This window comes from Lissotriton vulgaris, chromosome 6 (assembly GCF_964263255.1).
Source record: "Lissotriton vulgaris chromosome 6, aLisVul1.2, whole genome shotgun sequence".
Lineage (NCBI taxonomy): Eukaryota > Metazoa > Chordata > Amphibia > Caudata > Salamandridae > Lissotriton > Lissotriton vulgaris.
Genome location: NC_141694.1, coordinates 1,008,629,924 through 1,008,643,155, shown reverse-complemented (window position 1 = coordinate 1,008,643,155; position 13,232 = coordinate 1,008,629,924). Strand labels below are relative to the sequence as shown.

General features: G+C 46.3%; 1 protein-coding gene across 2 annotated transcripts in view; it reads right to left on the bottom strand.

Moving 5' to 3' along the window:
* Window positions 1–13,232, bottom strand: part of ABCB10 (ATP binding cassette subfamily B member 10) — a 1,632,094-nt gene that overhangs the window by 603,168 nt on the left and 1,015,694 nt on the right. For both annotated transcript variants that reach the window (XM_086927071.1, XM_086927070.1), the window contains exon 8: window positions 3,387–3,596. In XM_086927071.1, the coding sequence (XP_086783197.1) occupies window positions 3,387–3,596 (210 nt within the window). The remainder of the gene's footprint in view (window positions 1–3,386; window positions 3,597–13,232) is intronic.

The window sequence follows — 13,232 nt, the reverse complement described above, 5'->3', positions numbered from 1 at the left end:
AACAGACAGAGCACAGCGGCTCCTGCGAAGCGGGAGCAGCAAGATGTAGCGCTGGTTCGTAGGCGTGGGCGTCCTCCTCCAAGCAGCACAGGTGTGGGTGGTGCGCTTGCCCCCTGGGACTTGCAGTCCCTCTTCAAAATTCAGCTCCAACAACAGACAGAGCACAGTATCTGTACCTTGTGTCTGCTCTTTTCTAACACACTCGATACCAGAGTCATGTTTGCACTATGAAAAACTGCATAAATAAACAGTTTTAAAAATTGCTCTAATAAAACAAGCATTGGAAATGCAATAGGTCTCGCACCATTAGAGTTAGTGCTTTTAGAATTGTTTATGGGTTTTTTTGTAAATGTTTAGCATTTTTGTTTCCTGTAGCCAATGCTAAAGTATTACAAATAAAAAAAGCCATAAACATTTCTAAAAGCTCTAACTGAAATGGTCTGAGAACTATTGCACTGTGTGAGGGTGAGGGTGAGTGAGGGTGAGTGAGGGTGAGTGAGGGTGAGGGGTTGAGGGTGAGTGAGAGTGAGGGTGAGTGAGGGTGAGGGTGAGTGAGGGTGAGTGAGGGTGAGGGGTTGAGGGTGAGTGAGAGTGAGGGTGAGTGAGGGTGAGTGAGGGTGGGTTGAGGTTGAGGTGTTGAGGGTGGGTGAGGGTGAGTGAGGGTGAGGATGAGTGAGGGTGAGTGAGGTGTTGAGGGTGAGTGAGGGTGAGGGTGAGTGAGGGTGAGGGGTTTTGGGTGAGTGAGGGTGAGGGGGAGTAGTTGAGGCTGAGTGAGGGTGAGTGAGAGTGAGGGTGAGTGAGGGGTTGAGGGTGAGGGGTTGAGGGTGAGTGAGTGAGGGTGAGTGAGGGTGAGTGAGGGTGAGGGTGGGTGAGGGGTTGAGGGTGAGTGAGGATGAGTGAGAGTGAGGGTGAGTGAGGGGTTGAGGGTGAGGGGTTGAGGGTGAGTGAGGGGTTGAGGGTGAGTGAGGGTTTGAGGGTGAGGGGTTGAGGGTGAGTGAGGGTGAGGGGTTGAGGGTGAGTGAGGGTGAGTGAGGGTGAGTGAGGGTGAGTGAGGGGTTGAGGGTGAGTGAGGGTGAGGGTGAGTGAGGGGTTGAGGGTGAGTGATGGTCAGGGTGAGTGAGGGTGAGGGTGGGTGAGGGGTTGAGGGTGAGTGAGGGTGAGTTTGAGTGGGTGAGGGTGAGTGAGGGTGAGGGGTTGAGGGTGAGTGAGGGTGAGGGTGAATGAGGGTGAGGGGTTGAGGGTGAGGGGTTGAGGGTGAGGGATTGAGGGTGAGGGGTTGAGGGTGAGTGAGGGTGAGGGGTTGAGGGTGAGGGGTTGAGGGTGAGTGAGGGTGAGGGGTTGAGGGTGGGTGAGTGAGGGTGAGGGGTTGAGGGTGAGTGAGTGAGGGTGAGGGGTTGAGGGTGAGTGAGGGTGAGGGGTTGAGGGTGAGTGAGGTTGAGGGTGGTTGAGTGAGGATGAGTGAGAGTGAGGGTGAGTGAGGGGTTGAGGGTGAGGGGTTGAGGGTGAGTGAGTGAGGGTGAGGGGTTGAGGGTGAGTGAGGGTGAGTGAGGGTGAGGGGTTGAAGGTGAGTGAGGATGAGTGAGAGTGAGGGTGAGTGAGGGGTTGAGGGTGAGTGAGGGGTTGAGGGTGAGGGGTTGACTGACTGACGGTGGCTAAAAATGAGCCTGGGCTAGCGAGAACAAATTCGAAAACATACCCAGCTGTAAGCCATTAGAGTCTACAACAATTTAACAATTGCTTTCTCTCAGACAACGATCATCATTTCTCATTAGCGTACCGCACCTAAAGCAACAAAGAGACATGATTTGGGAACATGCTAGAAGAAACGCGTCATGGTTAGGTGCAAGCTACGTTACACAATGAAAACGAACGTTAAATTAAGAGACTGGAATACCACAATATCCTGTCATATTTTCCCGTCAATTCAATCACAAATGTGCAACTGTATCTTGGTATTAATGTTAATGACAACAGCAGATGGTAATTGGTCCCAGCCCCGGGCATTGCCGCATTTGGACAACAAACCTTAAGAACCGAGTGGTGAGGCGAGGGGGGTAGGCGCTCTCACGGTGAACTCAACCGTGCGCGACATGCTGCGTGCCTGACAGAGGCTCCCGCGCGCTGTCTCTTTTCTGAGCCTCCAGGCAAGGAGGCGGGTCAAAGTTCAGGACAAAGAGAAAACACAACGGAAATAAATAAGGCACTGGAAAGCATTCGCCAGGACATCGCTTTTTTCAACATCACGGTGCATGCTTTTACACTAGTCTACAGATTGGGCTGCATTCGATGGCTTTAGTAACACTGCAACCAAGTAAGGCAAAATAACGAGTCATGTTTGAAGTAGCCCATAGGAAGAGCGAGTCCAAGGGCTTTAGCAGGGGATGTGAACACATCAGAGCGTTTAATTGTAAGAATGCTCAGACTCGTTAATGGTTTACATTTTATAGGTAAAATAAAACAAATGCAGATTATGGTGCGACCACGATGCATGATTGGTTTGGGGTTAGGCTCCTTTAACTGGAGGAGGGAGGAGAAATGCGTCTCGGCCGGAGCAGGGGGCGGAGCAGGGAGAGCGGGCTTCACACGGCCGGCCGGTCGTGAAACTGAAAGCATGGCCGGCCGGCCGTGAAAGCCTTTGATGCCGCAGGGGGTGGAGCGGCACCAGCTGGGAGAGTAGGCAAGGCAGGCGGCTGGGGGCATGTGCACGCGCATTTAAGCTCAATGCGCATGCGCATTGAGCTTAAATTTCTCGTGCACTGCAAGGAATCGCCACGATTCCTTGCAAGTTGGGGATAAAGAGTGGATAAGCCACCATAGACTCGCAAGCTCGATGCGCATGCGCATTGACAGGCGAGACCTAAAAAATAATTAGGACATAGTGTGCAGGTTCACCGAGACAATAGAACCAGGCAATTTACAAGCGAGTGAAAAAAACAAATGCAGCTCAAGGCTCAATAGAGTAATGAAGAAATGTAATACAATAGATAAAGGCCTAAAATCTGTCAAGATATTATGCGTTAGTGTACCCTGATGCTGATTAGCTAGGTTACTCACAGTAGCCATCTAACAGTCCATATAAAACTGTATCTGTTACCTGAGAAACTAAAAGAGCCAGACATGTTATTTTGCATCCGTAAATTCGAATCTCAAAACATCTAAATAAATCGGAAGCAAACTACAGGAACTGCCTTTTCTTCTTACAGCTCCAGGCATCAAATGGTAGGTGCATTGTTCACTTCAGTGAGGTATTTGAAGTGAATCATGGATGGTTCCCAGAACAGATTTAAAATGCCATGTAATAAAGATGCATGCCTAAACATATAAACATATGCAAAGAAATGGGTAATGTTCTGCGTTATCTAAATACACGTTAAATAAGAACCTACCTGAAATTGGGTCATACAATCTTAGCAACAGTGATATCAGCGTTGACTTGCCCGAGCCACTTGGGCCAACCACAGCCATGACTGAGCCTGCTGGAATGGAAAGATCCAACCCTTGGAAAATAGGGGTTTCTGGACGGATTGGGTATGCAAAGTGGACATTTTGGAAGTCGAGAGCACCTCTGAAAGATTCTGGACGCAGAACAACCCCTTCTGTAAGAGATAATAAATTAATGAAATACCAAAAATGCCTACTTACGGGTACTGATAATACTTTAGTATAGTGTTTCAGTGATAGAAATCAGACGTAAACGAACTGGGAGAGCTCCAGTAAATATATTTTGCAAAAGCATGGTCTACGAAAAAAACAAATACGCTTACGAAATTGTGGAAATTGGATAAAGGCTGGCTATTTCAGATGATGAGGGTACCTTTGTAAGGCACAGTTGGAAAACACTTAATCATTCGGAAATATTAGGTCAACTGGAGGAGCAATAACATGCTATAATTAGCACAAATATAACATTGTTATCATACTGTAACCGGATTAAACTCAAATTCCAGCTAGACAATACTATTTGGTAAGAATTCAAAAAAAGCTAAATCGGTTGGAATTAACCTCTATTATGGTCTACTGGTTTAGAGGAAGTGGCCATGTAAGACGTGGCACACTGCAGATAAAGAGAGAGGCAAGTGATCCAACATCTCTGCCTGTAGAGCTGTAGGATCTTACGAAATATTCAAATAAAAAGAATAGAAGCAAAGAAATGAAAGGGAAACTATAAAAGGAGAACATTGTAACTAAATGACTGGCCAACCAGCCCTGACTGCAGCACTCATTTTCAGGAGGGTATACGCCTGTGATCAGAAAGTGCCATCATTCACAGTGCAAGAGAGCTGATGACTGATGTGTGCTGAACTATTATCCCATGCAGAACACAAGTCACAGATGGAGGCAGATTGTAAATGACAGACAGGCCAATAGCAGAGCAGAGCTCACCCAAAGTCCCTCAATGTACCTGTATAGATATGATTTTATATACAAGGATGAATGGATGATTTAATGATTTTCTCTGTTACAAAATCCTGGCAGACATCTGGGAACCAATTCTAGCAAAAATTATTACAGGGCAAATCTTCTCTTCCCCCTACAGTTTGTCGTAGGCTGTGCCCACCGCCAACATCCTTCCCTACAAAGGTAATCTGTGACATTTCATTTAACAAAATACTTATCTGTAGACATTTAATACAGAGAAATAACAATCCACCCGTAACTAAATACCTATTGATTTTAAAATGTTTCACAATCAATATGTCATGCCTACAGCTTTTATCATAACTTTTCATAACTAACAGATCAGATCTATGTCATCAGAAATATTTCTTCCTATGGAACCATTCAGACCTCTCCCTATCTATTATCATTGGCATGTCACCATAGCCAACTCAGACCTGCATTGGACCTGCATACGATTTCAAAAACAAATAAGGTCTATAACCATGATCATTGGCTTGCCATCATAACTATCTCAGTTCTGTATCAAGTATAAGCTTTAGCACAAGCCCAAAACTGCAAAACAAGCATTATTTTAGTGAAAGCACACAAATAAGACCCAATCAAATCCTGCACTCAAGGGAACTAACATAGGGATGAAACCTAAGCCTTACCTCATTAGTACTCAGAAAGGCACCACAACCCAGCCGTGCTGGATCGGACTTCCAGGGACCCAGAGGGGGAAGCGGGTGGGCTGCGGCGACTACGTGGCCACTCAAGGTGACTGCAACACGATCCGAGACTCGGCATCATGGTGGGTGCCACGGTAATGGATCCAGCCGCGCAGCCTGCTGCAGTGGTTGGGGGGGACCCCGTCCACTGTGGCCCAGAGTGTACATTTTGGGCCCCTTGTTGCTGTGCTGTCAGGTAGGCCATGTGAACGCTGAGCGGGGGCCCGAGGCTTTGGGCGGTGGCAGGGCAATGAGGCACACCTGAAAAACCTTAGCCATCCTGCAGGGGGGCATCAGACTGGTGGAACTGGGGACGGCAGGCAGGACTGTGGTCTAGTGGGAGTCCTGGAGGAAGTTCTTCTACCATGCTGCATTTAAAACTTGCTGGTGGCTCCATCACAAACATAGAACACTTCTTTTGGTCCAGGATGCCGCAGCCACACTGAAGCCTGCGGCAGTGGCAAGGCGATACCGGCATCACCACACACTGCCCTGATATCTGACATCAAAACTTGCCACATGTAGTCAGACTATAACAGGACAGGTGGGCCGGGACCCAAACTGATCATAATGCATCTGAATTCTCTGGCCACCAAAGTAGCCAGAGAGTCCCAATGACCACTATTGGGTGCAACAAACCTCTTGTGACCACGGTCCAAGCTAAAATCAACAAATTTAAGGCACAATCAGCAAGACCGAAACAGACTAGTGGTGGGGAATTTCGAATTGATAGTGCTCAGGAAGCAGGAGAGACAACAGTGATCCTACAGGCAATCCATGATTAGACAACCATTGGCAAAGCCAATAGGTTTTGCCTTTGGGACCTTTTAAGTGTTTAACCAGAGCTGTAGGTTATGCCTATGTTTTTTAGGTCGAGCTGACGTTAGCATTCATGCGAAGCATGAATGCTGTCAGCTCGACAACTAATGCTATCCGTATTTGGGAAAGTGGACACCAAAGTGTCACGAGCTTTCCCAGTGTCGGATTTCACCGCGGGAGCGAGCGCGCTTGCGCAGACCGCAGGGCTTGCATGCAAACACGGCGCACACACAGGCAGGCCCCATCCCCTGCACGCACAGGCACACGCGCGCGCTCGCGCACACACACACACGCAGACAGGCACAACACACGCAGGCACATACAAGCGCGCGCACCCCCCTCCCCCCTCTTACAAACCCGCACACACACACTCCCAACCCCGCTCACTGGGCACAAGCAGGGCTTCCATCACGGGGGGGGGGGGGGGGCGGGAATGTGCCCCGCGCCCCCCCTCACCGGCTCCTCTCGTCCTGCCCTCCGTGTCAGACCAGACTCCGCAGCCCGCTCCGTTGTTTCTCCGCCCCTTCAGTGCGTGTCACGCCTCTCTTTTCTCCCGGCCGGAAATTCCTTTTGCGTGTCAGGCCTCGTTTTCGAAACTGAACTGTCCCGCAGCAGTGTATATAATATCGGCAGTCGTTCTGCGCACTTGGTATTGCGGTCCTCGGCATTTGCAACCTTACACCCTATTATGTGTCTGTTATGGTCGTTCATTATATGTGTATGTGTTACACATATTGTAAAAAGGTTCCTATATACATGTATGCGGCATTTGGGCAGGCCGTATTTCTGGGTTGCACGCTTAAGACAAAAACATTTTGATGTACAGAGAGATGGTGAACTTATTAGTGAAAACGGGTGTGCACTTGGACAACCCCTTGTTGAACTCACTGTATGTATTTTCTGCCCTCCTTCCAAGTTGCACCCATTGAGAAGTGTTAAAAAGAGATTACTATGGAGGAAGTCACATGTGCGATGGCAAACTCAACAACTCGTCCCAGGAGAAGAAAACATCATGACAGATAGTTTTTCGGATCGGACTTTGTAGGAATATTCACGCATCAACACATGCTTTTTATTGACACATAGTCATACGTGTTGAATTCTATGTCTTAGGAAGTCAGCATCATAAGTTGGTTTTAATCGACGTGTTTGTTAACATCAGCGGGTGGGCGGGGTATTTGTATATTTGAGAGGTACCTGGGCAGGGCGATGTAACGGGAAGTGGGTCAATGTAAATGTCAGTTACTGGTTATTATTAGATCTGGGTCAATTAGGCATCTATAGTAGTGCCTTATGGGACTTGGAGTAGTGATGGTTGGGAGATTATGAGACTACGCAATAGGATTGGCCATTGTTGAAGGGGTGGAGTCACGTTATAAAAATTGAAAGGAAAACAGCAGGAAGGAGTTGATATTCTGTACTGAAAGGAATACTTGGAGAAGGAGATTATGATCCAACATGAAGAAGGTATGGGGATGCTTTTGCAGTTCTGTAGATGGGTACGGGTGAATGTTAAGTAGCTTTTCTATCTAGGAGATGGGGAAACCTAATTGTGGGGTTTAAATATGGGTAGGGACATCGAATACGTGAGAGGAATGGGGTTTGGGATAGGCTGCTTTGGGTACATTTTTATGCGCGTTGTGGCGCATTTAGAGGGAAAACGTTTATTATTGCCACAAAAACCGAGACAGGAATTGTTTAATGCATGGTAGTTTTTGATGCATAGAGGTCTGAACACGTAAACTAATGTCAAATATCTTAAATTTGTAGGGAACCCCTAAAGAAGGGCAATAAAGAGGCCGAAATGCATTGGGTAAAGAAATGAACTACTGAGGATGTTTTTTGCATTCGTCATGCGTTAGAAAAAGTCCCGGATCGGCGTATCTGCACACTAGAAACAGTTGAATGCACACTAGAAACAGTTGAATGCACAAGGGCCCCACATGTGACAGGATGAAAAATGATGAGCCATATAAACTTTTGGATTACATGGAATACATTTGTGGAAAAGCGGAGAAAGTTGTAGTTGTGGTAACTAATGATGGAACAAGCTGTGCATCTGGTGGTGGAGTGCAATTTCTCCCCAGCTCATGTTGTCAAAGCATGTGAATGGCATATTGTCAGAGATTGGTCGTGATGGTCTATGGAGTGCCCCAGACCAGACCAGGCTGGCGTTACTCACAAAGCACTCATCAAGACCACATATTGACAACATAGAGACAATTTTTTTCCCACACATCCAAGCCATGATCCGTTAACAGATGCCTTTCTTACAGTTAAAGACTCCTTTAAGCCGAAGGCCTTTCTGGACTAAATAGAGCCTCCCCTTGCCCTGCGACTGTTCTTGTAATTCTAGTATGGAACCAAGTCTCTCCAGACATTTACTGCTAAGTGGGAGTACACATCATGGGTTAATGAGTTAAAGTGCCCATCATGTGGGGACCAAAAAGAAACTATTGAGCACATTATGTAATTCTGTCCAACCTATTTGAATTCCAGGAGGTGTTGGATATTCCCGCTCTGTTGAAATGCGGGAGTAAGGGAACATAAGATAGCAATCAGGATTCTGAGACACATTATAAGCAGATTGATAATTTTTGCTCTCTCTCGTTATCTGATGTGTATGTGGAAAGCAAGGCACAAGATCAGTACTTTCCAGGAAAACCTGAAAAGCGGTAATCTGTTTGCATGTATACTAACAGATGGAGAATAAGATGCGCAATACTTATTTGTAGTATATAGGAACCTTTTTACAGTATTTATATATCTTAACCTTTATTGCCTGATCATTCTTTTTATTGTGTATAACATATTTATAGTTCCATGCCCAGTTTTAGGAATAGCTGGCCACACTTTTATTTATTTTTTCATTTATTTTTTGATGTTTTGCTCAAAGCATCCATTTTGCTGGTGCCCACCTAAAAGCAAAGAGTTATGGGCTCTTCTAAGATTCACATTATTGTACTTTTAAATGATATGCCTTAAAATGGTTTTATTTTTGTCTTTTATCTTCTGTGCTTTTATGGCTTATAGCCAAAATAAAGTTACTGATTGATTGATTGAAAACAAGGAGTTACAGTGTCTAACTCGGATTATTTAAAATCTTCACGCTTCAGATTCCTCAAACATTTTTTACAAAAATAATAATTCCAAAATGTAGTTAACCTAAATCTTGGCCTTACAAAAACACAGTGTACAGAAATATTTAATTCATTAATCCAGCCAGGCTTACTTTCCAACCGTTTTTCGGAATTACTGTTCTAACTTGAGCCCTGGCAGGGCTGGGTGTTGCTAGGGACCAAAGGTAGATCTGTTTTTGCAGGGAGATATTATTTAAGGACAATGCTTTTGTAGTTTGGCTACGTCTGTACCAAATATACTTCTACAGTCTATGATTTTACAAACATGTTACTACTCAATTTCTGTCTCTTCAGTGGGGGCAGAAAAATGACCGTACATACCACCCCTCGTGGGAGATTTAGTGCCTCATAACACCCCGTGTTTGAGGGTCCATCACCTGCAGATTTGTTGGGCCAGGGAAGGAGACCCTTCTCCCTATTCTCTGCCATCAACTGGGGGTTCATGCAAATGGGAAAGTATATGCAAAGCAGCAGGGCTCATGTCATTTAAATCAGTGCATTAATGAACTACTGTTTTTAGGTCTTGACTTACTGTCTGGTCGACTATTGTTTTTCCAAAACATTTGTGTGAGATATTGATAATTGAAGGTTTTTTCATCATCAAGCTTCATTCATTGGTCTTTTAAATTGCCTTTAATATTTTGCTTCCACCAACCACAGCATACATCATGTGACAGTGGGTCAGCCTACTTAACCCATTGGCTCCTCCCACTTTGAGTGACTGCACATTTTTCACCTCCCTCGCAGCCCCCCCTCCACGCCACTGTTTATATTTAACTATGGCGGGCCGTGCACTGCCCTTCCCCTGCTATCATCTCCCACAGCATGCCCCTGTTTATTGTTTACGGCGGCTAGTAGTGCTGTTAATGGGACAGTCCCACCAGTTTATGGCACTGCGTGAAAGCTTGCACGGTGCTTTGATAAATCACGTAAATACAAAACATGTTGCATTACAAATGCTATAGGGGTCACATTTGCAAAAGGTAAAAGTATTGGCATTGTAACTGACAAAGCTATTAATTTGGCTATTTTCAAAACCAACACATAAATAAAAAAAATGTCATTTACAATACCAATAGCTCAAACTTTCCTAATGCGAGACCTATTGCATTGCAAATGCTTGTTAAGTTATGTTGTAGAGTAGTGTAGCTGCTGTGCAGCAGGTTGAAATTTATAATAAAGTGTTCAGCATTTTTGTTACCTTAAATATACCAAAAAAGACATTATGTACAGAGGAACAACCCTATTAAACAAAGAATTATTATAAAAATGTCTTCTAGTATTTGTGTCCTTGCAATGCTGGCAACTTCTTCCTGCCTTTTCTACTGCTTGTTTATTATAGCTTTATTTTTGTTATTTGGGGGAAAAGTTTGGAAATAGTATCCAAATTACAACTAACCCTGGGCGTAGTTCGCGTAGGAGCGCTACGCGAAGTGCACTCTGCACTACGCAAGCTAAGCGTAGCTACGCAAACTGCGTAGTGCACTGTGCAAAATGCTGTTCGCACGGATTGCACAGTGCCGGATGCTTGTCTGCACTGTGCAATCAGTGCAAACTGCATCTTGCACAGTGCAAGCAGTCGTTTTCTGCCGCTCGAGTAGATTTCTACTCAAGCGGCAGCTTTCTCAACGCGGACTGGTAGTTTCTCATTGCGAGCGGTCGCAAGCATAAGCGAGCACTCACAATGAGAAACCTGACCTCCCCGCGATGAGAATCTCTCCAGGAGGTTTATTTTCCACGCTTGCGATCGGCAACTTGATGTTGCTGATCGAGAACGAGGAAAAAGTCTCGCCGGGATGTCATTTTGCTCGCTCGCAGTCGCCAACTTGACGTTGAGGACCATGAGCAAGGAAAAAATGACAGTTAAGCGTGTTTGCACTGTGCTACGTGCAATTCGCATAGTGCGAAGTAGCGCAAACTTCACAAACTACGCGAGCATAGCGTAGTACTTCGCCCAGGGTTAATTACAACACGAGCAGCGGACGGACACTAGGGGAGTATCAACAGATGCCAGATCCCAAGGGCAGACTGAGGTGATGGTGTGGAGGTGAAGTAAAGATGATGCAGTGGGGCAGTGCCTCACAGAATAGAGTGGAGTAAAGTGGCATAGAGGGAGCTGAGTGGAGTAGTATCGTAGAGTGGATTAGAGTTGAGTAGAGTGTTGTACAGTGGAGTGGTATCAGGTAGAGTGGAGTAGAGTTTAATGGAGTAGAGCATCATAAAGTGGAATATTGTGGCGTGTCATAGAATAGAGTAGACTAGAGTGAAGTGGCGTAAAGTACAGTGGTGCATAATAGATTGGCGTAGAGTGCACTGGTTTTGAGTGAAGTGGTGTAGAGTCATTGGCATAGAGTGCAGTGCATTAAATAGAGAGTGCAGAGTAGATTGCAGTGCCACAGAGGGCGATGACAGAGTGGCGTGTCACAAAGTGGTATAGAGTGCAGTGGCATAGAGTAGATTACTTCAGAGTAGAGTGAAGTTTAGTGGAGCGGTGCAAGGTAAAGTGCTAAGGTGTAGAGTTGGATACAGCGCAGTGATGAGGGGTGCAGTTGTACAGAATAGATTAGAGTGGCACAAAGTGGAGTGATGCAGAGTAGAGTGGCATAGAGTACATTGTCAGAGTCGAATGCTGTTGAGGAAGGCAGCGTGTGTGAGTACCCAGTACAGAGAGGAGATGGAGTGTGAGGGAGGAATGAGAGAGGGCAGTGGGAGTACAAGATGAGGAGGCAGTGGGAGGGAGAGATGAGAGGGGTAGTGGGGGTAGAGATAAGAGGGTTGGAAATGCAAGATCGACTTTCCTGGCTGAACCAAGAAAGCATCACAAAACAAGCATTTACAATGTAACTGTCTCGCCTTTGCAAAAGTTAGAGCTATTGGCATTGCAAATGGCAAATTTGTATTTTTTTTATTATTATTTTTAAGACCTTTATTGTGCACATAAACAAAGAATACACAGTTGTACATGTCGCGTAGCCTGCTGCCCGCAGGTGCCGGCATCAAAGATGAACATTTAGATGTAATACTGGTAGTGTAACACAGCCAATTAGCCGGCAACCCGGGGGTCCGGCGGCGTAGTTCAGGATGAGTACGGAAACATAATTCACTGTACAATGCTGTAACTGTGAGGTCTACAGGTTTTATAATTTTTGTTGTTGGGTTGAACATATCACTGTCCATCTAGCATCTGCACTGTAGGAGCTGCAATTCAAGTCCATAACATAATCTAACAGCAGCAGCAATTATCAAGTAACGTGCGGACTGAGGATAAAGGTATCAAAGTTCTTGTGCCTGTGATGCCACCATGTCGCGGATAATCGTATAGCGGTATAGCTCACTAACGCAAGTGTTAGTCATGTATAGTCGACGACGCCAGGCGATGGCCACCACAGCGGAGTCTCAGATGGTTGTTGTCTCAGTGTGAGTTGAACCCTCCTGTGTCAACGATATATGAATGATTGCCAGAGGCGGAGGCCTGCGTGCGGGTTCGTCCGGCCAGTGTCACAGTGCAATTATCCCAGGTATGTCTAACGTCCCGTGCATGTGTTGTGTTGTGGCATGTCATGGCAACAGAGATGTAACGTAACTATAGGCGCATGTCGTTTCGCGACATAGTCACAGCGTGTTGGATCTTCGTTTGTAACCATAAAGGGCTTGATCAGGGAACGTGACCATTGAACAAACCATTACTGAATCTAACGCAATAGTGAAGGAACTAGGGAAGGGAGGGTAAGGGATCAGTTGCGTCCATAGGCGCGGTATGTGGGGGAGAGGGGGGGTAGTTGCAGCCTTGGTGAGGGGTCTGTGGTTCCAGGGCGGGGTGTGAGTGGATAGCGCATGGGGGGGGGGGGGGCACGAGTGAGGGCATGTGGTCAATTATTCCAGAGGGCAGCTGTAGGAGGGGTCCTTCTCCAAAGGATATGATCAGGATCTGTCAAGCAGGGGACGCCAACTGATGTGCCAGACGTATCAGACCACTATCTGCGGCGGGGCACGCACAGTAAGTGGGCAGGAGTGAGCAGATGAGCGCGGGCTCGCTATGTAAGTGTAGGGGGGGTGGAGGCGCCAGTGATCATTGGGGCAACGCTTCGAGTTGCCCGCAGTGTTCCTCGTCTCCGTGGCGGCGCAGGGTCATACTAGTTCAAGTTATCCCCTGTCCGTGACAGGC